This window comes from Vicugna pacos, chromosome 7 (assembly GCF_048564905.1).
Source record: "Vicugna pacos chromosome 7, VicPac4, whole genome shotgun sequence".
Classification (NCBI taxonomy): Eukaryota; Metazoa; Chordata; class Mammalia; order Artiodactyla; family Camelidae; genus Vicugna; species Vicugna pacos.
Genome location: NC_132993.1, coordinates 21,289,802 through 21,315,758, shown reverse-complemented (window position 1 = coordinate 21,315,758; position 25,957 = coordinate 21,289,802). Strand labels below are relative to the sequence as shown.

The 25,957-nt window shown below is 51.2% G+C and overlaps 1 protein-coding gene across 2 annotated transcripts; it reads right to left on the bottom strand.

Moving 5' to 3' along the window:
- Window positions 1–376: 376 nt before the first annotated feature.
- Window positions 377–10,455, bottom strand: PRRT4 (proline rich transmembrane protein 4). Of its 2 annotated transcripts, XM_072965407.1 has the most exons (6): window positions 10,330–10,455; window positions 10,113–10,229; window positions 8,141–8,864; window positions 7,952–8,056; window positions 7,481–7,600; window positions 377–2,747 (listed from the first exon to the last, which is right to left on the bottom strand). In XM_072965407.1, the coding sequence occupies exons 3-6, from the start codon at window positions 8,790–8,792 to the stop codon at window positions 922–924; spliced, it is 2,703 nt and encodes a 900-aa protein (XP_072821508.1). In that variant the 5' UTR covers window positions 8,793–8,864; window positions 10,113–10,229; window positions 10,330–10,455; the 3' UTR covers window positions 377–921. The 2 variants fall into 2 exon arrangements, with proteins under 2 accessions (XP_072821508.1, XP_072821509.1); XM_072965408.1 differs by lacking the exons at window positions 10,113–10,229; window positions 10,330–10,455 and having other exon boundaries at window positions 377–1,486; window positions 8,141–8,792.
- Window positions 10,456–25,957: the final 15,502 nt, after the last annotated feature.

Genomic DNA, 25,957 nt, shown 5'->3' with positions numbered 1-25,957 from the left:
GGACTTTATCACTAATTTAGTCCCTAGCCAGTTGTCCATCAGGACCTGAAGCCCAGTTCCTAGGAATGCAGACATTTCCACCAATAACTATAGAGTTTCACCTCTCAGAGCCATGGTCCTTCTCTGAAAAGCCACTTCCTGGGGAGTCAGCAGGGTCTTCAAGGGGCTACTCCCAGGACCCTCATTCAGCCCAAATGGGCCATGGATCCTCCTACAGGGAAGGGTCATGTAGAGGACAAGACCTCTTGCAGTCAGGAGTGAAGGTCACAGGGGTCTGAGTTGAACCCACCCCACCCAAACGCTGCTTCTTTTCGTTTTGACAAAACATCTGCTGCTGCGGCCTCATCTAAGTTTTTCCAAGAAGAGCAGACCTTTCTCCTCTGAAAATATTTTATTGATAAATTAACTCTGAAAGCGCTCACCTCCCACCCAACTGCTGTAGAGTCTCCTAGATGGGCCATGGACCCTTCTATGGGGAAGGATCATGTGGAGGGCACGGAGTCTCACTCGCGCAGGGATGGGATTCCTGGGTATAGCAGAGGTGGGGATGGGGACTGAGGCTGGTCCCGAGGTCTTCTGAGGACAGCCCCTCTCACTCAGCACCAGAGTGGGAAGAGGTGGTCAGGAATGGAGCACCTTGGAGCTTTATTGCTGGTGAATGCCAAGGAAAGTGGGACCCCCTACCAGCCTAGAATTGCAGCTGAGGGCATCAGCGCCCAGGGCTCCAGAGAAGGTGGCACTAGTTCCCAATCACCAGAGCCTGGCTGCTGACCCACCCATCCAGGGGCCCCTGGATGGGAAAGGAAGCCGGGAGAGGTATCTGAGCCAGGCAGGATTGGGGAAGGGTTACAGTGTGCAGGTCTCGGACAGAACAGGCGCCAGAAGGGGGCGTATGGTCGGGGCGGCCAGGGGGCCACGTCTTCACAGGTCTATGGTGTCGCTGCCCACGCTCAGCTCGTCAATCTGTCGGCAGGCGTCCAGGAATTGCTCCTGTAGCAAGGCCTCTTCGGCCTGCAGCTCAGGAGCAGGCTCCGGGGAGTCGCGGGAGGGTGGGGACAAGGCCTGGTAGGATCCTGAGGCCGGGAGGCTAGGGCTGCTTCCTGAGGGCCGAGGGGGACTGAGGACGCAGACCAGCGGACAGCGTGGCGGCCTGTCCGGGCTGGAGCAAAGCAGCATGGACGAGCTGTCCCGCGACAGTCCGCACAGCGAGCCTGATGAGGCGCTGCTGCCCGCGGGCCAGGCTCCGGGAGAGGGGAGCTCGGGGGGCACGGGGGAGCCAGGGGCCTCCTCAGACCTCCCATTGGGCCCGGCCCGGGTCTGCGCTCCCAGCGAGATGGTGCGAAAGAGGCCGAGCCCAGGCAGGGCTTCCCCGAAGGCAGGGCCCTGGAAGAGGCCGGGCGCCAGCAGGGCCTCGCTGCAGAGGGCCTCCTCGATGCTGCGCCGCAGGTTGATGGGGGAGGGCGGGCGGAAGTCCACGGTGTAATCGCTGCAGGGGGAGGAGGCCGGGGAAGGGGCCGGGTTGGCGGCTGCGCCTTCGAAGCCCCGGCAGCCGCCTCCCTGGAGTAAGAGGTCGGGGCCTGGCCCTGCCAGCGCGCACAGCTGCAGCAGCTCCGCGTCGCCACGCTCGATGGCGCTCCCCAGGGGCTTCTTGTCCGGGGGCCCGGTGACCCAGCCTCCGGGCAGCAGCGGGGCGGCGTGGCCGGGGGACAAGCGGAAGAGCTTGGCCCAGCAGCGCGGCGGCACGCGGGGGCTGCAGAGCGCCGGGTAGAGGCCCAGCAGCGCTAACGGGAGCGCGACGCCCACCTCGCCCAGGCGTAGGCCGAGCTGGAAGGCCCACCAGGGCCAGGGCCCCTCCAGGCCGGGTTGCCCGCCGTAGCCCAGGGCGTGCAGCACCTCGTAGCCCTGCAGGGCTCCGCTGAGCAGCCCGAAGGTGCCCGCCACAGGGGCCGTGCGCGCTGCGCGCCGCCAGGACTCGCGCGGGCCGAAGGGGCTGCGCGCCTGCGGGAGAGGAGTGCCGCCCTTGAAGCCCGACCCTCCTAGGGGCGCTCCGGCCCGCCGCCGCTGGCCCCCCAGGCAGGAGAGCGCCAGCAGGAGCCCGGAAAGGAGGGCGGCGAGGAAGGCGTGCAGCCCGCGGGAGGCGAGCCGCAGGGCCCTCAGCGGGCGGTGGGCCGCGCTTCCGAGGGCGGCGGCCGCCGCCAGCCCCAGCCCCAGGAGCAGCAACGCGGCCAGGCCAGCAGGACACCGCGGCGGGCGCGGCCGAGCCAGCAGTAGGCAGGCCAGGCCCAGGCCGGCGGCCAGGCAGGGCAGAGGGAGGTCCTGCAGCAGCAGCCAGGCAAGAACCGGCAGCCGATCGCGGTGCCCGTAGGCGTCGTAGAAGAGCGGGAAGGCCCGCGTGGCCCCGGCCGAGAGCAGGAGCAGGTCCAGCAGCGCCAGGCAGGGGGCGCCGGGCGGGCAGCGCCAAGGCAAGAGGGCCAGTGCCAGCAGCGCCAGCAGGGCCACCAGGCCGAAGAGCGCGCCTACCCCGTACACGTGGGCCTCCCAGGCCAGCCCCCAGCGAGCCTTGGCCTCTGCCCAGTCGGCCTCCAGGGTCAGGAAGAAGAGGGGCAGCGGGGCCGCAGGAGGCTGCCCCTCGCGTTCAGGCAGTTCTCTGATGCTGCAGGACCCTGGCCCACACTCTGGCTGCACCGAAAGGTTCCCAAGGCTGGCGGGAGAGGGGTCATCCAGGCCAGAGGTGGAGGTGGTGGAGTCTGTGGGCAAAGAACGTTTGTCTGAGGCGGTCGTGCAGCCTTCCGTATGCCCACCCCACAGCCCACAGCCTGTATGCCAGAGAGTCCTCATAGCATCCAGGAAGGACTTGTCTTGAACAGGAGACTCACGACCTCCCAGCCCCTCATCTTTCCCTTTCCCATCAAACTCTTCCAGCTGCACCCCTCTTCATTCCCTCACCCCACCCCACCCCCAGCTCTCTGCTTTGTTCATTACCCTGTGATTCCACTGAAAAGAGTTTTTCTCAGGAGGTCACAGAATTTTACACCTGGAAGGAAGTGTAGAAGCCCCCTCTAGTTCAATCCTCCCACCAGGCTTTGGAAGAATGAGGATTTTTGTTTGCTTTGCTTACATCTGAATATCCATGCCTGAAGTGGTGCCTGACACAGAGTTGGCACTGAGCAGATATTCATTGAATAAATGAATCCTCCTATTTGCCAGATGAAGAAATTGTGGTACTGCTGAGAGGCAAAGTGATTTGTCCACGGTTACAAATTCGCAGAGCTGCAACTCGAATTCAGATCTGAGCACCAGTCTGAGCTCTTTTCCATCAGCCTCTTCATAATACTAGTTTTCTTATCTCTTGTTCTGCACCCCTGAATCCCAACTCCTACCTTGGTGCTAGAAGAAGTTTCTCCTGCCTTTTTTCAACTGCTTCCCCCTTCTCCCTGTCTCTTCAGGAAAAGCCAGTATGCACACGTGCACACACACACACACACACACACACACACAATCCCCCTAGCACCCTGAAAAAGCACAGCCTTTCCTATTCACTGGTCTTCCTGCTTGCTACACCCTCAGCCCTCGCCCTACCCATGGCCATGGTCCCCATTCTGATGCAACCACAAAACCATTGGTCTGAGGCTCTTAATATATATACCCTTTTGGTTCTCAGCCCCCTTTTACAGAAGGTGACATTAAATGGACTCCCCTGGGAGTCCCTGGAACTCCCAGGAAGGAATAGTTGGGGAGATCATAGTGGGATAAAATGCCATCTTAGCAAGTGAGCCCCTCAGGTGCTCTGGGGTTTGCTAACTTAGGCTCCCAGCCCCATCCTGTGTTCTAACATATTCCCCACATCCCTTGGGAAGGAAAGTCAAGTAAAAGAGTGTGGGACTAAGATCTCTAATTCTTCTCTCCTGGAGCAAGAGAGGAGTGAGAAAGAATTAGACTGAAGGATTTTCCTCATGGCCAGACTGAACCTCCCTACCCCATCTAGCAGGCTCAACAGAACTGCAGCGCAGGCAAGGATGGTGGGGAAAAGACGGCAGTGAAAGATAAGGGGATCCCAGATGTAGAATGAGACAGGGAGAGTCTCCTGACAACCAGATTCTTGCCCCAACTGCCTGGCCAAGTCCAGCCATGTCTCAGCTGGACAAAAGGGGAAGACCCCAGGAGCACCACCCTACCCCAGGCAGTGCCAGCTAGTGTTGGGCACATGCAAAACAGAGCAGTCCTGAGAACAACGGAAAGGAGTGAGAGGGCCAGAAAGCAGCTCTGGAGAGAGGGGTGGGGAAGGTAGAACTGGGCAACTGGGGAGGGCAGAGAGGGTGCTGCCAAAAAATTACATATATATAGCTCGCTGACTACTGCAAATGGCAGCATGTTCTCTGGTTCCTGTCCCATCACATTCCTCCAGTGTGAAATAGGGAAGAGCACTGACTGCATAGGGCTGTTACGAGGATACATAGCTGATGTGTGGAAAGCCCTTTGGAGTGCCTGGTGCGTAATAAACTTCCAATATATGACTGTTGTTATTATCATCGTTATGGGCTAATGTTTATCACTCATCAATCATCAGTGTGTATTTGTGTGTGTGACCATTTCTGGCCTCAAACTAATTCTTGACTTAACTAACACAAGGCCGTTGTCCCTTAGCGCAACCTAAACTTGCTTAGAAAGTCAACAATTAGTCAAATGAGTGAACATCAATGCATTGTCTCCCTCTGTGAACCTTGTTTAAAGAACACCATTTGGATGGACTGACCATCCCTGAACACTTACTGAAGACAAAGCGGTGAATTAAATGAGGAATCATTCAGGTGGGAATGGCTTGCTGTTGTGGGTGGGGGCTGGGGTCAGTCTGACATGAATGGAATCAGATACACACACACACCCTCCCTCACCCCTCATAGTTTGGTCCCCTCAGATGCCCTTGCTCAACCCACTTCTGCAAGATGAATGATTCTCCTTGGTCTTTCTTTGGTTTTAGTGGGCTCTGCAGAGAGGCAGGAAGACCTTGGCCAGGAGCCCACAGCCTGTGTCAGCCTGTGGCCCCTCATACCTCCCCACTACTCACTGTACAGACAAGTACAGCTCTCAGAGGTCTGCTCCAACCAACCCTCTTCCAGCTCCACTCGTCACTCAATGGCCATAGGAAACCCCATCTTTCACCTCTGCCCCAAAGCATTATGGCAACAAGAGTAAATGTCAACATTCCTGAGAAGACAGAAGAATAAAAACCAAAAAATAGGCAAAGTACAACCCCAACTCAAGTGTCAGCAGAAAGAGTTCTGGCCTAGGAGCACTGCTCCCTGGGGGCAGGGCTGGCCCGGTGTGCCCTGCACTAGGTTGGTGTGGGTCAGGTCAGGCAAAAAGAAGTCCCAGCTTCTGCCTTTGAAGAGTCCCCTTGAGCTCATCCTCTGTCTCTCTATTCAAGGCTTCCTCAGTGGGGGCCCTCAGTTTCCCGTAGAAGATAGTGAGTTCCTAGGATCCCTCTCCTGAGCAGGCCTCCCTTACAAAGTGGTCCCACTCTGGCCCTGTGGTCCCTGTTGACCTCAGGTGCGAGGGAGGAGATGAGATGTCCATGTGAGTAACTGGTGAGGCTGGAGCTGATTGGGGAGGAGTTGGGAAGAGGCCCTGGGTGGATATATGGAAAAGTCAGACCTGATTATCCACTAGCTGCCCAGATCAAAGGGCTGGAGAATCACTCTCTCCTCTGGATGCCGGAAGCTGCAGCCTGCTCAGTGGCCTGGCCCCAACTGTCTCCCCACCCCCACCTACAGGATCACAGAGGACTGATACTCTTTAAGGGTGACATTCAAAATATTTAACCACCATTTTTAGCCAATCAGAACAGCTGCCAGTCAGGTGGTCAGGGAGTGGAGGGGTGCTCAGGGGGATAAGGGCAGTGGATACTCATCAACTGATATGAAAGTCTTTCAATATGTTAACGACCTGCACAACTGTCCCAGTGTGCACTGGGTGAACGCAAGCTCTGTCCAAGGTGAAAGGAACCTAATGTAAAAAAGAGAAGCCCTATGGTAAAAGGTTAACTGCATCCAGCTTAGGAAGTTCCTAGAGAATACACAGAGAGACCCCCTTTATCCTCTACTTGCCACACTACTCCCCACACGGGGTGCTGGTGCAAACAAGGCTTTTGGCCTTCTCTCCAGGAGGTCTGAGGCTCTCCTGGGTTTATCCAAGAGGAACAGCCAGGAAGAGGCTGGGTTCCTGTAGCCATGGTGAGGAGGGGGAAGGAGGGTGGGGCCACCAACTGGCTTGGCTGCCTCTGATACTGTCCAGACTCATTAAACCTGCCTGGCCAGCGCTGTCACCAAGGCTGACAGACCGCCAGGCAGCATCTTTCCCCTGCGGCCACAGAGCCTGCCACTGCCTGGATGGGGAGGGGATGGCGGGCTGGTCTTCCACATGCCTGGGAATACTGTGACCGCTCAGGAGTGAGGGACAGTCAGGTGTTAAGGCTGGAGCTGGGAGAAACTCAGGGACCAGTGGTTTCCACTGCTAAGCCAGTTCCTAATGTGAGGAGGCTGAGAGGATTTCCAGGCCCAGTTAACCCTTTGCATGGCTCCCTTGGCCTCACCTGCCAGAACCTCTGCCAGAGCAGTGTGCCCCCTGCCTTGTGGATTACATGTTGTCCCATCACATTTGTGGAGCTAGGGTTGCAGTGTCTGAGAGGTGGGGTCTGGACATGTATTTGGGACTCAGTGGGGGAAGAAGCAAGGTTAACAGCTACTATTTAATGAGACAATGCCTTGTGCCCAGCCTCATGCCAGGAGCTTACATTATCTGGAAGCTTTACAATAATAAAACAGGCACTATTCTTAAACCCTAGATATATGAGAAAATTTAGGCTCAGAGAAGTTAAATAACCTGTCCAAGGTCACCAGTGGATTGGGATTCAAAGTCAAGTCTCAAGATTCTAGAGCCCTTGATCTTTCCTCCGCACCACCCGCTTGTCTCTGTGCATGTTCTGAAAGGCTCCCTTGAACAAAGATGGCGTCTGTCTGCTCAAGGTCTCCTCTTCAACGTCTTCCCAATGAGGAGCCCAGCTCTGTCCATATCTGACAGCATGTCACGTCAGATCAGATGGCAAAGCAGAGAGCCCCAAGGTTGGAGTGGGAGGGTGGGGAGGCAGGCCAGGCAGACTGGAGCGCAGGGTGGGGTTAGTGCTGAGGCTGTGGAAATCATGAAGGAGTTCCTGTGTCTGTTTGCCCCTGATACATCTGTCTACATCCTGCTCTGCCTATGATTGCAAAACTCCAGAGGACCATTACTTAACTCTGTGTGGGACCGTGCCCAGCAACACTTGTTCTCAGACCATTAGTACATATCTCCATGGTAATGATGAAGAGAATGGTGATCATGATTATGACGGCAATGAAATAGGAGGATCCCAGAATGCCCATGAGTGGCTAGCATGTAGAAAGTGCTCAATAAATAACTGTTAAGTTCAAATAAATTGGACACTTACCTAGAGAGGCTGTTGCAGTTGAGGCAGGGCTTAGGGAAGCAGCTGCGTCCAGTGGCCTTGGACTTGGGGGCTTTCTCTCCAGGGGGGATGGGGGCGGGGACAGAGTGGTGCCAAAGAACCCTGCAAATGGAGCACATAGGACTCGAGTACCAAGCTATCAGCCAGCCTTGGCCTCTGGGGCTTTGGAGAAAACCCTATCCTTTCCCAGAGCTTGACCTAAGGGAACCACTGTCCCCGGAATTGTAGCCACATACACTCCAGAAGCAAAGCTACAAGGATCAAACCAGACTCAGTATGGCAAAGAGGGCATTTCTCCATGGGAGCAGTCACTAGTGTCCCAGAGCCTGGGAGAAGCAGTGCAAGCCACCCTTGGGTCACGGGGGAAAGGGAGATGCTGGTTAGGCCCCTAGCACAGCACCAGGCACATAGAGGTGTTCCATAAATGTTTGTTGCAGTGAAATAAACACTCACCTGGAGAATCCGAAACTCTGGAGGCAGAGCTTGGGGATGTAATTGGGCTTGGGGTGCTTGGGCCTGATAAGTTCCGGAGAGGGGACAGGGTAGTGCCAAAGAACCCTGCAAAAGGAGCCAGGCTGAAGCTCCGTCCTACCTGCCAGACTGCCCAGCATGGGTTCTCCTTGGGATGGGGTGGGTACTCACCAAAGGGTCCCAGGCGCCCAGCAATCTCTGCCAGGCTGGCCCGCAGGCTGGGCAGCAGGGGCAGCGTTCGATGCCCGAGCGTGGGGGCTGCACCTGCTCTCAGCGCCATGTCAAACTTCAGCTCCAGCTCGCTCTGGTGGAGTCTGGGAGCACTGGATGGAGGTGCTATAGCTGTCAGAGCAGTATCCCAGGTCACAGTGCCCATCCTGGGCTGATAGGGAGCAGTGGGCCGGTCAGTGGGTCCAGAGAGGAGGGATGTGGACTCCAGAGGCAGGGAGGAGGCCCAGGGGGTAGAGCTGCCTTCAGCAGAGCCCCACTCTGGGGGGGAGTTGCTAAGAGAGCCCACCAGCAGTTCCCAAAAGGGGTCAGTCCTCAGTCCACTGTCCACCTCTTCCTCTGGCTCCCGGCTCGGTCCGGGAGAAAGTGCCTGGGTCTCTGTGACAGGGCTCCCCCAAGCAGCAGCAGGTCCCCGAAGGTGGAATTTGAAGTTAAGTCCCAGGTTTAGAGACAGCATAGAGGCCTCACTCTGAGGTGGTGGGGTCAGAGTGGTGAGATGGGCACCTGGGACAGAGGAGGCAGGCTGGGGGCCCACGGGAACTGCAAGCAGGACCCAGCAGAACAGCCCCAGCCCCAGACAGCCATACCCTGCCATGGCCCCTCCTGGCCCCTGGTGGCCTGGGTGGGCCAGGGGCTCAGTTCTTCAGCACTTTTGATCACGAAGGTCCTGGAGAGAGGAGAGGGCCAGCTATGAGTGCTGGCTGCCTGGGATCTGATGCCCCAGAGAGAGGCTTCTGATCCCAGAGAAGAGAGTGGTGGAGGCAGGACACAAACGGTCCTGCTCAAGGAGAGTTGCCAGCTCCTTCCTGTACTTTCAGGCTGTAGCACAAATCTCTCCCCTGCAGTTTCCCTTCTCTTCCAGCCAAGGCGCCTCCTTAAGCCCCTGCCACCCCCACCTGCTTAATCTGGAGACAGGGGTCTGACTGCATCCAGCTGCCCCCATCCTTGACTGATAACCAAGGGGGTGGACTTGACTCACAGACTCAGATTCCTTTCCTCCCTCTCTCCTCTCTATCCTCCCTTCCACCCTCAAATATTTGTTGAGGCCTACTGTGTGCCAACCACCCTCCAGTAATACAACTGTGAACAAGTTGGATGAGTCCCACACCAGCTCCAGCCCCACTCTGAGAGGCCGGCCCACTCACTCAGACCCCCGGAGCACTGGGATAAAGCACAGGGCTGAGTGATCTGGCAGAGATGGAGAAGGCAGCCCTGGAAAGCAGGGTGCCTTGGTCTGGCAGCTCTGTTCCTTCAGCCTTTCCCCTCCTTCCTGGGGCTTGGCCTGCTCCCCATCCCCTAACCCTAGAAGTATTTGGGGGGAGGGGCAGCCTGGCCACCTCTAGCTTCCGGGGAAGATGGCCAGGCAGGCGAACTGGACAAGAGGCTGCTGCAGTAGACTCCTAACCTCCCCCCCACAAAACCCGCAAACACACATCTGGTAGGGGAAGCCAGGGACACACGTGCACCTAGCACCCTTACATCACACACACAGCCACATTTAGCACCCGTGACACACACTCATCTACTCACCCTTCACACACCCCTGCATGTAAGTGCAGACACATACTCAATTCATCCTGCTGAGCTCCCCTCCCTCTTACATGGGTTCAGACCCAAGCTCTGTGAGCTCCCAGCCTCCCCTGTCACATACACATGTGTGTGTACACAAGACACACACACATGCACACACTTACCCACACACACAACATATAGACACACACAGGCACACACCCCCCTACACCACATTCACACGCTCCTTACAGACACATATCACACACCGTCACACACACACACCCCCAACACACATGCACATTCCTACACACCCATCCACCCCTGCAGGCAGGCGCGCTCACCGCGCGCGCACTCACACACACACACACACACCCCTCCCGCTACCCGTGCCCTGACGGCCGACCTGCTCCTCTGGCTTCCTCCCGCAGGCGGGTCTCCTCAGCCAAGTCCCCCGAGAAGGGGCGATCGCGGCGGCCCAGGCGCCCCGCTGGGCAACGCTCCGCCGTGTCTGGCCGGTGCTCTCCGCGCCCGACGCCCCCTCGGCTCGTCCCGGCCACCGTGGCTTCGCCGTCGCGCGGTCCCGGATCTGGCGCGGCCCGGCCCCGGCCCGCAGCGCTGGCCCCCGGCGGGTTGCCCGGCCCGGCCCGGCTCGTGCTCCGCGCCCCCTCCCGCGGCGCCGCCTCCCGGCTGCGAGCCTCTATCCCCGGCAGAGCCACCCGCGCCGCGCTCCGCGGCAGCCCCGCTCTGACCTCCCGCCCGCCGGTCCTCCCCGCCTCCCGCGCGCCCGCCCCGGCCGCCCGCCCTCTCCCCTCCTCCTCCCCCGGCCGGCGGCCCGCGGTCCGCCCCCTACCCAGCCGGCAGGCGGGCGCGCACCGCAGCCCCGAGCCGCCGCGGCCTCTGTGCCCGCGTCCGCACGCGCGCTTATTCACCCGGCGCTGCCGACCAGCCGCGGGGGGCTCAGCCTGGCGCCGACAGCCGCACGCTCCCAGGGCGGCCCATCACACACATACTCACTCCACGCCCTCCCCGGGAAACACACCGCGGGCCAGAGCACCGCACGCGCACACGCGTGTTCACACGCGCGCGCGCACACACCCGGCAGCCTGCCCAGGACGGCACCCCGGGCAGAACCGCTACATTTATTAAACCGTGAGTGGAAAGTGTAATAGGCACTTCTACGCCCTTTATTTCATTACTCCTCGCCACAACCTTCTGGGTGTTCCCATTTCACAGACAGGTAAATTAAGGCCCAGGAAAAAAACCGAATTTATTACTCAGCTTGGCAAACTGAACCCAGTCTCTCCGCTGCCCTCTCCATCACCTGATGGCTTTCAACAATTGGAAGTGCCTCCAATACTTCAGAGGTGAACTGTCAAATGGCAATCCGTGTGTAACGTTTGTTTGTTTGTGTGTTTTTCTTGAATTCGATCTCTCAAAAATACTTAGCATTTCAGAAATGTCTTTCAGAAAGAATGCTGAGCTAAGCAACTTGTGAAAGGTGGCTTACAATTTGTTTCCAATACGGGGCAAGAGGAGAACAGAGAAGTCAAAGAAAGAGTGTGCAGCCCAGGAATAAAAGAGCACCCAGACCTGTGTTGAAGATGACAAGAGAACACAGCAGTCACTGTGGATACTTCGTGGACCCTGTTATGCTATCTCAGTGACTGATTTCAGCAGTACTGGCTCATTTATGCTCTTGTGTCTCTAAATCCCTTCAAGTGTTCCTCCCCAACTGTTACTATTTGGAAGTAACAGGGGAACATAAAACACAAGAGGCTCACCCACATCACATAAGGCTGTCCCTCAAAACCCAGACATCATCCTGTGCACCAAGCACCATGCTGGTTACTTTAGGCATCTCCTCACTTATTCCTCATCACAAGCCACAGAGAGAGAAGAATGATTGTCACTGGGTTACAGCTTTGGATATTACCCTGACCTCTCTCCCTTACTGCTGTGCAAGACTGGGAAGGGGGTGCTTAAAAAGTTACCTAGGGCAGGTCTGTCTCAAGTATGGAGATCTAGCATAGCACTTGGCCCATGGCACATGCTCGGTGAATTTTAAGACAAGTGAGAGACAAACAAATGAATGATTCTGGGACCCATATGGGCAATAGGTTGCATTTCAGAAAGGCATCCAGGACTCACTTCCTCATCACAGAATTCTCCCAATTGATGTAAGATAAAATTAGGCCACCAAATGAGCCCTTCCCCAGGGAACATCAATGATGAAGTCTCGGATTTATTCTGGGTCCCTAAACAAAACACTGCCAAGGGCGTTCCCTGGATGCACCCCCAGGGATCACTGTAGGGTCCATTCTCTAATAGGGAAACCACCCAGTCCTTTAGGGGCTGCCTAGAGGCTGCATACAAGGATCCGGCCTCTGAGTTCTCTCATATACTTAACAAAAATTATCCCATGAGAGACATTTTCCTTGAATCCTCCTCATAGAAAGACTCATTTCCTGCTAATCATGCTCACTTAAAGACTTCTAAATGGAAAGACAGAAATAAACATACCCCAGAACATTAAAACAACAATCTTCCATGACCAAGTGGGGTTATTCCCAGGAATTATATTTTTTTAAAATATATTAAAAAGGGAAGTTAGGGTTCCGGATTAAGATGGTAATTGAATGTGTGCATCTAATTTCACTTCCTCCCAAAACGCCACTAAAATTTCAATGACGAGATTTTTAGATCAGGCAGTAAACCGATAAATGAAGAGAAAAGGGAAAATTTTTGAAGCAGAATGGCAGACAGTCACGTGGTTACTGACTTATCAGCCCCAAGGAAAAAGACATCTCAACTGGCAGTAGGGAAAATTGAGAGCCAAACTGGTCTACATTACAAGGAACTCAAAAGGCATAGAAATTGGGAATCTAAGGTACCTCTGGATTCCCGGAGGTGAAAGGTGGAAGAGGTTGCTAAGATAAGGACCATAGTGACAAGGGGTTAGACCCCTCCATATCTCTCTCCCTCTCTCTCTCTCTCTCTCTCTCTCTCTCTCCCCCCCCCCCCAAGCCACTAGGCAACAGTCCCTCCCCTATCCTAGCCAGAGTCTGGGGGACTTTCCTCTGAAGAAGGTAAAGCAGAGTGTATCTGGATTGGAGAAGCTTCAGGCACAGTTGTGAATGGAGATACCATGCTGAAAATACTGAAAACAAGGGGATTACATGACCATGTCATATGGAATACTAAATGCAGAGATGCTGAGCTTTCTGCCACCATCAGACTCCCCAGGTGCTGGGAGCAGGACTTATGCAGGACACTGGAAGATACTGCTCTGGGGTATTTCACCAGCCCAAGAAGAAGGACCTAAAGATATTGATGTACGAAACAGCCCAGCTAGACTCAGTGGCAAACCCAGCCTCCAAGCTCTAGGTTTCTGACTAGCCTCTCCCACTCCTACAGCCTTAATCATGGCCAAGGATTACCAGAAATCCAGGAAATTTTCCAGTGAAGAAGAGAGCAACAAAACAAACAACCAGAAAAAGTAACTTGGAGGAAACAGGTTAGAAGAAAGTGTCAAAAAGACCATGGTTAATATCTTTAGAGAGATAAGAGAAGATACTGTATCCATGAAACAAGAACAAGATGCTATACAAAGTAACATCCAGAGAATACCAACAGCAACAATTATGTCTTGAAAAATAAAATCATGACAGCAAAAACAAAAACATCAATAGAAAGATAAGCAGATAAAGTTGATTAAATCTTCCTAGAAAGTAAAGCAAATATATAAAGAGAGAGAAAATACAGGAAAAAAATTAGAACATTTAAGAACAATTTCAGGAGTTAATGTTGAAATAATAAGAGTTCTGAAAAGAAGAAAAACAGAAAAATGAAAAGGAGGAAATCATCAGTGAACTAATCTGAAGAAATTTTCTAGAACAAAAGGATATGAGTTATGAGTTGCCAGTTCGTAAGGGTGGGGTGGATTAGAAGAAACCCACATTCAGGCAAATTAAAGAGAAGGGTCTAGCATAGAAAACAAACATACGGTTACCAGGGGGCAAAGGGAGTAGGAAGGGATAAATTGGGAATTCAAAAATTACATCTCTTGGGAAGTGAAGGAAATGTTAGCTATCTTGATTGTGGTAGTGGTTTCATTGGTGTATATACATCTATCAAAATGCATCAAATTGTACATCTGAAATATGTGTAGTTTATTGTACAGGAACCATACCACAATAAATGTGTTTAAAAAATAAATAAAATAAAAAGAGAAGGGCCTAGAAACTTCCAGAAAGAAAAAAAGGTAATGTACAAATGATTAGATATCAGAAAATCTTTGGATTTCTAAATAGGATCACTAGAAGTTAAAAGCAAGGCTTCCAAAATTCTGAAGAAACTTTTCTTTCAATCTTGAATTTGTATCCATTCAAGGTATCAATCAGGTAAAAAGAGAATATATAGACTTTCAGACATAGAAGATTCCAAAAAGTTTATCTTTCATGTCCATTTTCTGGAAAAGCTACTAGAAAAAGTGCTCCCCCAAAACCAGAAAGTAAAAGCAAGAAAGCAGAAAATGTGGGATACTGGACACAGGAGATCCACCATGGGTGAGAGACAAAGGGGGCTCCTTGGAAGATGACGAAGGGGGATCCCAGGGTGTCAGCTGTGCACCACATGTAGAGGGACACAGGTTCTGATTGGAGAAGTGTGACTGACTCAGGCGATGACACGTTGACAGCTGTCATCACCAAGATCCTTGATGCCAGTGTACCATCTTCGGAACCTCAAGTCAGAATGTTTGAGTGAGCCTGCCCCACTTCTTATTTGTTTTTTTTAAATATATTTTTATTGAAGTACAGTCAGTTTACAATGTGGTGTCAATTTCTGGTGTACAGCACAATACTTCAGTCACATAAGAACATACATACATTCGTTCTCATATTCTTCACCATAGGTTACTAGATATTGAATATGGGTCCCTGTGCTATACAGTATAAACTTGTTGTTTATCTGATTTTGTGAGAATCCTCCAGTATTTTGAAATGAGAGACATTCTGCCAGAGTTTAGTAGGTGTTCTGTGTGATTCAGTGGGTTTGTAGATGTAATTCTTGGTGTATTTGTGGGAGAGGATGAGCTGTGAGTCTCTTTATGCCCCCATCGTGACTCCACCCCTGCCCCACTTCTTATTTGTACTTGCCTTGTCTTGGCCAAGTGCAGTGAGGCTACTGTTCACCCTTCCATGCCTGCTGCCTGCCATGGAAGTGTCCCACTATGACCTGCTCCTGAGAGGGGATGGGAGTGAGCTCAGAAGCAGAGCTCACAGAGCAGCCCACTGCCACTGACCATATTCCATCCACATGTCCAAGGTCTGGGTGACACTACAGCTCCCACTACATGAGCTCTGTGCTTCCCAGGACTCCCTCATGACCTTGCTCACTGTTGGTCCCAGAAAAGGTTCTTGTAAACTCTCTCTTGGAAGCCAAAGCCACACCAAGACCCAGAAGTTCTGTGCAGCATCTCTTCTCCCAGATGAGTCTTCACCTAGTGCAAGATTGTCCTTTCCTTTCATAGTTAGGATTATGCTTGCTTCTCAGCCCTGTTTAGGAATATACACAGATGCAGTGAAACCATAAACAAAAGCAAGGGAAGGATTAACCTAAAAGTCAAGAGATTTGTTCCCTGGGAGAGGGGAGGCCAGGAGGGAGTGGTTACGACCAGAGGAGGGGAACTCAGGGAGCTTCTAAGATGCTGGTCATGTTCTATTTCTTAACCCTATGTGGTGGATACATGAGTGTTCATTTCATTATTTTTTTAAAATAATATATACACTTTTTTCTTTTTTCACTTATACTTTAATGTACTCTTTGAATGTATAATATGTTTTTTCAGTAAAAATTTAAATTCATTAAATTATAGATCAATAGGCCCACTAAGAAAGATATATGACCATTTTTAATAGACATTCAAAAGGTAGATTCAAAAATTAATAATGGAAGGATATCTCCTTAATTGATGAAAATTATTATTTCAAAAGAACAGCTAACACCATACCTAACAGCCAAATACAAAGAAGAATTCCTATTAAAATTAGAAATGGAGATTCTGCTGTCAATGCTTTGTTTGACATTTAACTTTGTTTTGCAAGTTGTAGCTAATGCAAAAAGATGAGAAGAAAAAAGAGGAGGAAGATAGAGAAGAATAGAAGGAAGAAGAGGAAAAATAATACGTAAAAAATATTGGAGAACAGTAAAGGAGAAGCCAAGATATCATTATATTGTGAAACGTTTGGAAAGCCATTAGGAAAAAATGTGACTAGGTTAAAGTTAAATACCCTCATCAATGGTTTACAATCTGGTAATGTGGCTTTAAATATCAACTCTGACCTCTAAGCTCCAGACTCACATTGTCTAACTACCTACCTGACATCTCCGCTTAGGAAGAGATGCTTCAAACTTATCGTATCCAAAACAGAACTCTTTTCACAATCATTTCACACACACACACACACACACACACACACACACACACACACACACACGTCAACCTCTCCACCAAAAGAGCTTTTCCTTCAGCCTCCCTCATTCTTTCCTATTTTATGTAATACTACTACTTTTCTCTATTTACTTGACGAGCCAAAAATCTAGCTGTTGTTCATAATTCCTCTCTTGCTCTTACCCTTACATCTAATTCATCAGCAAATCCAGACAGCTTTATCTCCAAAAGACTTGTCACATCAATGCCTTTCACCCCTCTCTGTCACCATCACTATCTCACCTAGATTACTGCTTTCTGTCCCCAACCCCCACCAACAACTGATCCTTTTATTGTCTCCATACTTTTGCCTTTTCAAGAATGTTGTTTGCTTCCATCGACAGATGACTGGATAAAGATGTGCTGTATATATACAATGGAATACTATTCAGCCATAAAAAAGAATGAAATAATGCCATTTGTAGCAACATGGATGGACCTGGAGATCATCATTCTAAGTGAAGTAAGCCAGAAAGAGGAAGAAAAATGTCATATGATATTGCTTATATATGGAATCTAAAAAAAAAATGACACAAACTTATCTACAAAAGAAAAACAGACTCACAGATATAGAGAACAAACTTATGGTTACCATGGGTTAAAGGGTGTGGGAAAGGATAAACTGGAAATTCGAAAATTGCTTCTCTTGGGGAGTGATGGAAATGTTAGCTATCTTGATTGTGGTAATGGTTTCATTGGTGTATACATCTATCAAAATTCATCAAAGTGTACATCTGAAATATGTGTAGTTTACTGTACAGGAACCAGACCATACTGCAATAAAGGTTTTTTTTTTTTTAAGGTTTTGAAGGGGTAAAGAGAAACAAAAAAGAATATTGTTTGGTTGAAACCATACAGTATGTAGCCTTTTCCGATTGGTTTTTTTCATTTAGTAATATGTACCTAAGCTTGCTCTATGTCTTTTCACAGCCTAATAGTTCATTTCTTTTTAGTGCTGAATAGTATTCCATTGTCTGGATGAACCTCAGTCCATTTACTTACCAAAGAACATCTTGGTTGTTTCCCATGTTTTGGCAATTATGAATAAAGCTGCTATAAACATTCATGTGCAGGTTTTTGTATGGACATAAGTTTCAACTCATTTGGGTAAGTACCAAGAAGCACAGTTGCTAGATTGTATGTTAAGAGTACATTTACTTTTATGAGAAACCACCAAACTGTCTTCCAAAGTGGCTATACCATTTCGCTTTTGCACCAACCGTGAATTGCTGTTTCTGTTGCTCCACATCCTCACCAGCATTTGGTATTATCAGTGTTTCAGATTTTAGCCATTCTAGCAAATGCATAGTAGTAACTCATTGTTGTTTTAACTTGGAAGTCCCTGAAAACGTATGATGTGGAGCACCTTTTCATATGCTTATTTATCCCACACTTGGCTCCCCTCACCTCCTCCCAGTGGTCTGGCGAACATCTTCCCTACAACCACTTCCCTGTCTAGCCTTCCTCAGCTCAGCTGTTCTCTCTCATTCCCTCTTCAGCCATGTCTGAGGCTTTCTGTACCTTCTCCCAGGGCAGAGGATGAGGTCACATTCCAGGGATAATCCTAGCAGCCAAGAACCTTGAACAGCATGGGACTCATGCACTAGCCACCTGAGTGGAGTTTGGTTTGGTCCTGGGAGGCAGAGGGAGCGGGATGGTAGCAGGATGGAGGGGGTCAGCGAGAAGACTCAGGTGTCAGTTCTGGGATGGGGGCTCTCAGCCCAGTTGTGCAAAGCTGTCCCTTCTCAGGAGGTCAGAACACGTCCCCAGCACCCGGAAAGCCAGTGCCTGCGAGTGACTGCATGCTCTCTCCAAGAAAGATGAAGAAAAATGGGGGTGAATGAGAGGCAGAGCAGTGAGGAAAAGGAGGCTAGAGGAACAGAGATGGGGACCAAGGAGCCTCACCTGGTCTGTTTCATGTCTTCCCTCCTGCTGCTGACTCCTGGGGTTGGGGAGCTGGGGTAGGCTGGGTCTTTGTGGCTTTAGCTCTTGGGGATTAGGGGTGAAGAGGGCAAAGGTCAGGGAGGTCTGCTGCACACATTACTCTGTAATTAAAAAAAATAAAAAGAACAGTGCTTTAACCTTTTGACAAGGACAGCTGTTCCCAAGTGTCTGCTTTGTGGGTCTCTCTGCCTCCTCGTTTCTGTTGTCCAGTGTATCTGACTCCTCATTTGCAAAGTGAGGATAATAACAATCCTTCCTTCAAAGAGTTCCTGGGACCGCTAAATGAGCCCGTGCATACGGAGCGCTTTGAACCCGCAGAAGCAGTACGGCCACATACTGTGCAAGTGTTCGCTAATGGATTACTGCGGTGCTGTGGTTCCAGGAGTAACAAATAAAGTCTCTGAGGGGAGTGGAGGAGGTGAAGCTGGGGAGGACAGTGGACAGGGGTACCAGGAGGGGTGGGGACAGGTAAGGGATGAAGGTGGCTAGGAGAGGAGGGTTCCCACCAGGGGATGGGCTATGAGGTGCACTCTAGCCGGCAGGTAGAGCTAAGGTAAAGAGGTTGTGGCTGGTAGGAACTGTGATACCATCTGCAAGGTTGATCTGTTTAAGTTTTATAGGGCAGAGTCAGCCCCAGGGAAAAGTGTCCTGGTTCTCACATCCCTGTGAAAACGCACACGCCCCGCTTAAAGCGGAGGTCTCTATCTATCCTGCCCCTCCCATCCTGCCGCAGGCCCAGGGACCACCCAGGCACAAGATTAGAGGGGGACGGGGCAAGAAAGGTCGATGGCCATGCTGGGGGCTCTGCTCCAAGCCCCTCCTCCCACACAAATGTGGGTTGGAGCGAATCTTAGCTGGGGTTTGGCTTTTGACAGCCTGAAGTCTTCCCACAAATGGCCGGAGAACTCAGCTGTTTCCCGCAGCAAGGGAGTGGAGACCCGAAACCCTGAGTGCTTCTGCCTGTGACCCTCCCTACCCCCGGCAATGTCCCCATCCTTCCAGTGCTGGAAGGACAGAGAGGAGCAGCTGAGGGGCCTATAGGGCCGAGGGAGGGTGACAACAGAGCCACAGTGACAGCCCCGCGGGACACCTGGTCAGGGTGTCGGTGGGGGAAGGCAGCCCCCCATCCCTCTCCCACCAGAGGAGGAACCAGCGCTAGTCCCAACACAGGGCCAGCTCCCCCACTACCTGCGCTGGCCTCCCTCCTCCCCGTGGCCAAGGGCCAGGGAGGAACCTCACAGCAATCTCTGGTCCTCATCTCCACCCTCCTCCCTGTTTCCTGAGACCTGATGCCTTCGTATCGTAAATGGCAAAGTTGATGCTGGGACACTGGGACACCCATCTTCCTCACCTACCACAGGGTCTGGGCTGGGCAGGGATGGAGGGAGGGGGCCGGCTGTGTGCCTGGGGCTGCCCTTGGGGCTGCCCTCAGGTCTTTATCCCCCTCTCCTGCCTGCTCTCTGCGCAGTGGGTGGGAAGTTTGATATCTGGAGTGCTGGCTGAGGGCACAAGCAGCTTGTGCTGGACATGTTTCTGCGCTCTGTGCCCTACTCCCACCACAGGTGCAGCCCCTGATCAGGTTGCCTGTAGGAGGGGAATTGGCGGAACCCCCCTGTAAAACTTTTCTGGAAAGAAGGGGATGGATGGACAGGTGAGAGGGCAAACCAGAAATACTATTGCCCTCAGGCTATGGGAGCAGATTGCTCATAACACACTTCTTGTTTTACAAGGTGAAATAAGCCATTCATCCAACTCCATCAATAATTACAATAATGGGGGCGGAGGATATAGCTCAGTGACATGCCTTGCATGCATAAGGCCCTGGGTTCAATCCCAAGTACCTCCATGAGAAGAATAATTATTATTAGAATAATACTAATAACTAATAATGCATCTGAATCAGCCTCACTTGGGCCCCGGGAGACCCGAGTTCCAGCCCTGTCCTGGCAGAGCCGTGAAGAATGTCCACTGTTCTCCTCTCAGGGCTGGGCTGCTGCTGATAGGAGGGTGAAGTCATGTCTGCGAGGGCAAGGACAGGAAAAGCTTGGAGGGCGGAGACCCCCCGGAGATTGGGGCAGGCGGGCTTGGGAGGTGATGAGGGAACCCAGAGGTGGCCATTGAGAAGCTGCGATGAGGAGAGCCCACCTCATCCTGGCACCTGGGGCAAGGCCCTGCTCGGCCCGGAGGGGAAGGCCGCCCCTGCCCAGGCCCTCTCTGCCAGTGCGGGAGTCGGGGGAGGTGACGTGGGAGGAGGGCAGAGAGTGACATAGAGTGAGAGCTCAAGAAAGACTGAGTCACTGACCGGATGCAGGGAAGAGGGGCCTGCAGGTGGATCCTCGAGACCCTCACCATTCCCACTGTCCACACGGACCAGCCCCTGCCCCCCCCCAGCTCACAGCCTCCCTTGGCTTTGGCCCCTGGTGCTGAGTGAATCCTGGCAACAGACTAGTTCAGAGAAGGGAGCCCAGGAAAGAGGAGTGAGGGCTGGCCCCAGAGCAAGGTTTCTTGATCCTTGGAGGTAGTGCCTTTTCTGAGAATCTGCTGGAAATTCTAATTCCTCTGCCCAGAAAAATAGACACACAAACGTACCCACATGGCAGGGGGTCCTCCAGAGCCCACGCATGAACCGCAGCCCACAAAATCCTCTCTCTTCTTCCATCCTGCCATTGCCCAAGTACCTACTCCTCCATGCCCCATGCCAGGGCTCCAGGGGCTAAGATGCAACCTCTACCTCGGGGAGTTGCAGGCTGGACCCAGAGCGAACCCGAGGACTCGAAGCCAAAGCAGAGGGAGTTCCAGGAGGGAGGGGCTCACTTCCAGTCTGGGGAGGCAGGCTTGGGGTCAAACCAAGCCCACAGGCCCTAGAGTCGGCCAAGCTCTTCACCTATACAGGGGGATCTACGACCACCACAAGGGATGGTGTGAGATAGCGTCAACACGTTTAGTGCAGAGCAAAGCTCATGGTAAATGTGCCGTGAATACTCCCTCTAGCATTGGAAGAGGGGAGCACCCTAGGGGGCATGGAAAGTGGAATAATGGCCCTCCAAAAATGCCCACAACTTCATCTCTGGAGCCTGTGACCTTGTTACCTTACGTGGCAAAAGGGACTTTGCAGAAGAGACTACATTAAGGGTTTTTGACGGATTATCTGGGTGGACCCAATGATTACAGGAGTCCTTAACAGAGGGAGGCAGGAGTGTCAGAGTCAAGGCAGATGTGACAATGGAAGCAGAGGTCAGAAAGGCAGGGAGGTTTGAAGATGAGGCCTTGCTGGCTTTGAAGACGTAGGAAGGGGACAAGAGGCAAAGAATTCAGGTGGTCTCTAGAAGCTGGAAAAAGCAAAAGAAAGGATTCTCCTCTGGGGCTTCCAGAAGGAACACAGCCTGGAGGATCCATTTTCAACTTCTGACTTCCAGAGCTGTAGGATAATAAAATAAATTGGTGTTGTTTTAAGCTGCTAAATTTGTGATAATTTGTTACAGCAGCTACAGTAAACTAATACACTTGCCAGGAGAATTTGGAGCTTGCTGGGTTGAGGCTATGATGCAAGAGGGAGGCTGGAGGGAGATTTTTGCAGACAGCAGGGCAAGGAGTGAGACTGTGACGGGAGGGAGGAGGGGCCGGCCACAGAGTGCTCAGCCCGTGACCTCACCCTTGGCCAGCCAAGCTGCCCTGGCATCCGGACGCCTGTCAGTCCGGGGTTATATGCCTCACTGGGCCAGAAAGGGATCCCTGCGTAGCCAGGCCCCAGGCAAGGGTGGGGGTGTGGCAGAGAAGGCTGGTGCCAGGGGAGGGAGCCCAATCAGCCCTGGGGCCGCAGAGGCCACACAAGGGGAAGGGGGAGGCCAGCAGGGGCTGGCGAGGTGCCCTGTCACCCAGGGCCCCCTGCCAGCTCAGTCCTGCTCGATCTCTCTCCTGCAGGGTATGAAGCACTCCTGTTCTCTCTTCTTTTTCCATCTCCTGCCCTGGGCTCCCCTAGGAAAGTGGGAGGAGGAGGGACTTTGGGGCTAGAGAGCAAGAGAAGGGGTCACAACCTCAGCTCAGTGGTTGAGTAGCTGGGCAACCTTGGGCAAATCTCTCTACCTCTCTGAGCCTGTTTTCTCCTCTGGAACTGAGGATAATAGTTTCCCCTTCACAGGGCTGTATTAAATGACATAATGTATGAATATACAGGGCCCAGCATAAACCCCCCAAGGGCAGCTGGCCTTTGTGTTACCAAGTGTATACACGCCACTGCGCACAGATATAACATTAAGTTTATCTCCCCTGGTGGATACCGAGTTCCTCTAGGGAATACGGTGTGCTGTCTACCTTTGCATCTCAGCACTGCTACATTTACTGGTGTGTATTAAGTGATGAATATATGTTTTACCTATTCACTCCTTCAACAAGTACTTATGTGTGACACTTTTTTCCTTTGGTTTTATGTGTGTGTGTGTGTGTGTGTGTGACACTTTTTGATCATGAAGATACATGAGGGAAAACAGACTGTATACATATAAACAGAGAGGATGAGATGGCCAAAAGGCACACGCAAAGATGCTCAATACCATCAAAACTACAGTGAGGGAGGTGGAGGGTACAGCTCAAGTGGTAGAGCACATGCTTAGCATGCATGAGGTCCTGGGTTCAATCCCCAGTACCTCCTCTAAAAATAAATAAGTATATCTAACTAACCCTCTTCCAAAAAGAAACTATAATGAGGTATTTGGCATACAATGGTATACAATGAGGTATACCAGTATTCTGACTGGTATTTTACACCAGTTGAAATGGCCATCATTAAGAATTCCACAAATAAAAAATGCTAGAGAGGGTGTGGGGAAAAGGGAACCCTCCTACACTGTTAGTGGGAATGTAATTTGGTGCAGTCACTAGGGAAAACAGTATGGAGATTCCTTTAAAAACTCAAAATAGAGCTACCCTATGATCCCACAATCCCACTCCTGGGCATATATCCAGAGGAAACTCTAATTTAAAAAGATACATGCATCCCAGTGTTCACAGCAGCACTATTTACAATAGCCAAGACATGGAAGCAACCTAAATGTCCATTAACAGTTGATTGGATAAAGAAGATGTGATACAAATATACAATGGAATATGATTCAGCCATAAAAAGGAATGAAATAATGCCATTTGCAGCAACGTGGATGGACCTAGAGATTATGATACTAAGTGAAGTAAGTCAGACAGAGAAAGATAAATATCATATGATATCATTTATATGTGGAATCTAAAAAACTGATACAAAGAACTTGTTTACAAAACAGAAAGAGACTCACAGACATAAACAAACTTATGGCTACCAAAGGGGAAAGAAGGGGGGAGGGATAAATTAGGAGTTTGGGATTAGCAGATACAAACTATTATATATAAAATAGACAAACCACTAGATCCTACTGTATAGCACAGGGAACTATATTCAACAGCTTGCAATAATGAACCTATAATGAAAAAGAACATGAAAAAGAATATATATATGTATAATAGAATCACTATGCTATGCACCAGAAACTAACACAACATTGTAAATCAACTATACCTAAATTTAAATAAACAAATAAGTAAATAAACAAACAGGATGTTTGTGATGCGTTACAAAAAACAACAAAGCAGGAAGACAGGCATGCCAGGAAGGGGGGAGGGGAGTGGTTTGCTACTTTGTGCAGGGGGTCTGGGAAGCTCTGTCTCAAGCTGCTGCTGTAGCCGAGACCTGGGGGAAGCGAGGGAGTGAGACACGTGGATTTTTGGGGAAGTGAGGGTTCTGGCCTGGAGGGAACATTCGAGGACAGCATGACCAGTACGATGGGAACAAGGTGGATGAGGGGCAAAGGGTAGAAAACAAGGTCTGACACAATGGGCTGGATCACACAGAGCCTTGCAGGCCACAGTGAAGACTGGATTTTACTTTGACCCCAGGGAAGCCACTGGAGGGCTTTGAACAGAAGCATGATATGCTCTGGCTGACATTTTAGTAGAATCACCCTGGCTGCTGTGTAGAGGAGACTCTGTAGGGAGACAACGTTGGGGACTGGGAGAACGGAAGCTCACTGCAGGAGCCCAGGCAAGAAGTGACGGTGGCCTGGGCCAGCGCTGCTATGAAAGAGACTGGAGGAAGCGGTCAGATTGATGATATATTATGAAGGCAGTGAGAACCTCCATGGATTACACATGGAGTGTGAGAGAATGAAGAGTCAAGGGGGGGGGCTCCAAGGGTTTTGCTGTTGTTGTTGGTTGTTAGTTTATCTGAGTAACTAAAGAATGGAATTGCTATTTTTCTAGATAGGGTAGATTTAAGGAGGACCGGGTCCGGGAGGATGGTGAGAGAGTGTAAAGGTTCATTTTACATGTCAGCCTGAGTGGGCCATGGGACACCCAGATACTTGGTCAAACATTCTGGTTGTTTGTAAGGGTGTTTCTGGATGAGATTAACATTTGAATCTGCAAGACTGGGTAAAGTGTTTTGCCCTCCCCAATGTGGGTGGGCCTCATCCAATTGGTGAAGGCCTGAATAGAACAAAAAAAGCTGTGCAAGAGAATTTGCTCTCTCTGCCTAAGTCATTGAGCTAGAACTTAGGTCTTCTGCTTTAGGACTTGGACTCAGATTGGTTGGCTCTCCTGGTTCTCAGGCATAAGTAAGTAAGAAATAAAGAAAGAAATCCTACTGGTTTTGTTTCTCTGGAGAACCCAGACTAATACAAGGAGTCAGAAGTTGGTTGTTGGTGGGGAGGGTATAGCTCAGTAGCAGAGTGTGTGCTAGCACGCACGAGGTCCTGGGCTCAGTCCCCAGTACCCCCATCATAAACAAACAAACAAACAAATAAACCTACCTACCTAATTACCTCCCCTCCCTCAAAAAAACAAAAAAGAATTTTAAAAAATCAGGGCAGGGGGTAGGTATATCTCAGTGGTACAGGGCATGCCTAGCATGCATGAGGTCCTGTTACTTCCATTTAGGAAAAAGAAAGAAAAGAAATTTTTAAAAAGATAAATTTAAAAAAAAGTTTGGTATTGGTTACGTTCAGTATAAGATCCTATTTAATATCCTGGTGGAGATGCGGAGTAGGCAGAGATAAGATCACAGGGGAGTGAGTAGATTACCTCACTGAACTGAATCTGAATCCTCCAAATCTCTGTCTTGACCCAGTTGAAGCCAGTTTTCTCCTCTGCACAACTGCTGAAATAGAATCCTTTCCTGCCTCTTCTCCCCAGAATAGTCCTGGGCTCCAGCTTTGTGCCCTGCTTGGAGAGCTCTCCTGTCCTTGGTTTCTCTCGGGGGTTCACATAATCTCCAGAATCCCTAAATCCCCTCCCTCCAACCCTGTGGTCCTCTGACAGAGGGGAGCCCCCTGCAAGGTGAGGGGAGCCCTGAGTAGAGAGGCGCCTCACCCAGGTCAGGCAAGGACAGCTGGGCTGAAAGGGAAGAATTCATCAACACCACTGCTCTCCTGGTCTCCCAACAGGCCTGGCCTCCAGAACCCGCCTCACACCAGCTTCCTTTGGGGGCTTGGACACCTCAGACCCACCAGGAGGTGTAGTGGAATGGAGAGGAACATCCAGGCAGGCCCAGCTTCCTAAATGGGTCCACCTGGTATCAGCTGGTGACTCTGGCAAGTCACTTCGTCTCTCTGAGCCTCATTCTCCCCATCCACAACAAAGGAATATGTGTGACTGAGTCATAGTGTTGCTGAGGGTAAGACACCTACCACAGTGGTGTAATGAGTGCTTAGTAATACATGACAACAGTGAGCGGGTCTTTCAGACTCCCCTCTCCACCCTCAGCAGCCTCGCTCCTTTCTGAGAGATTAGAT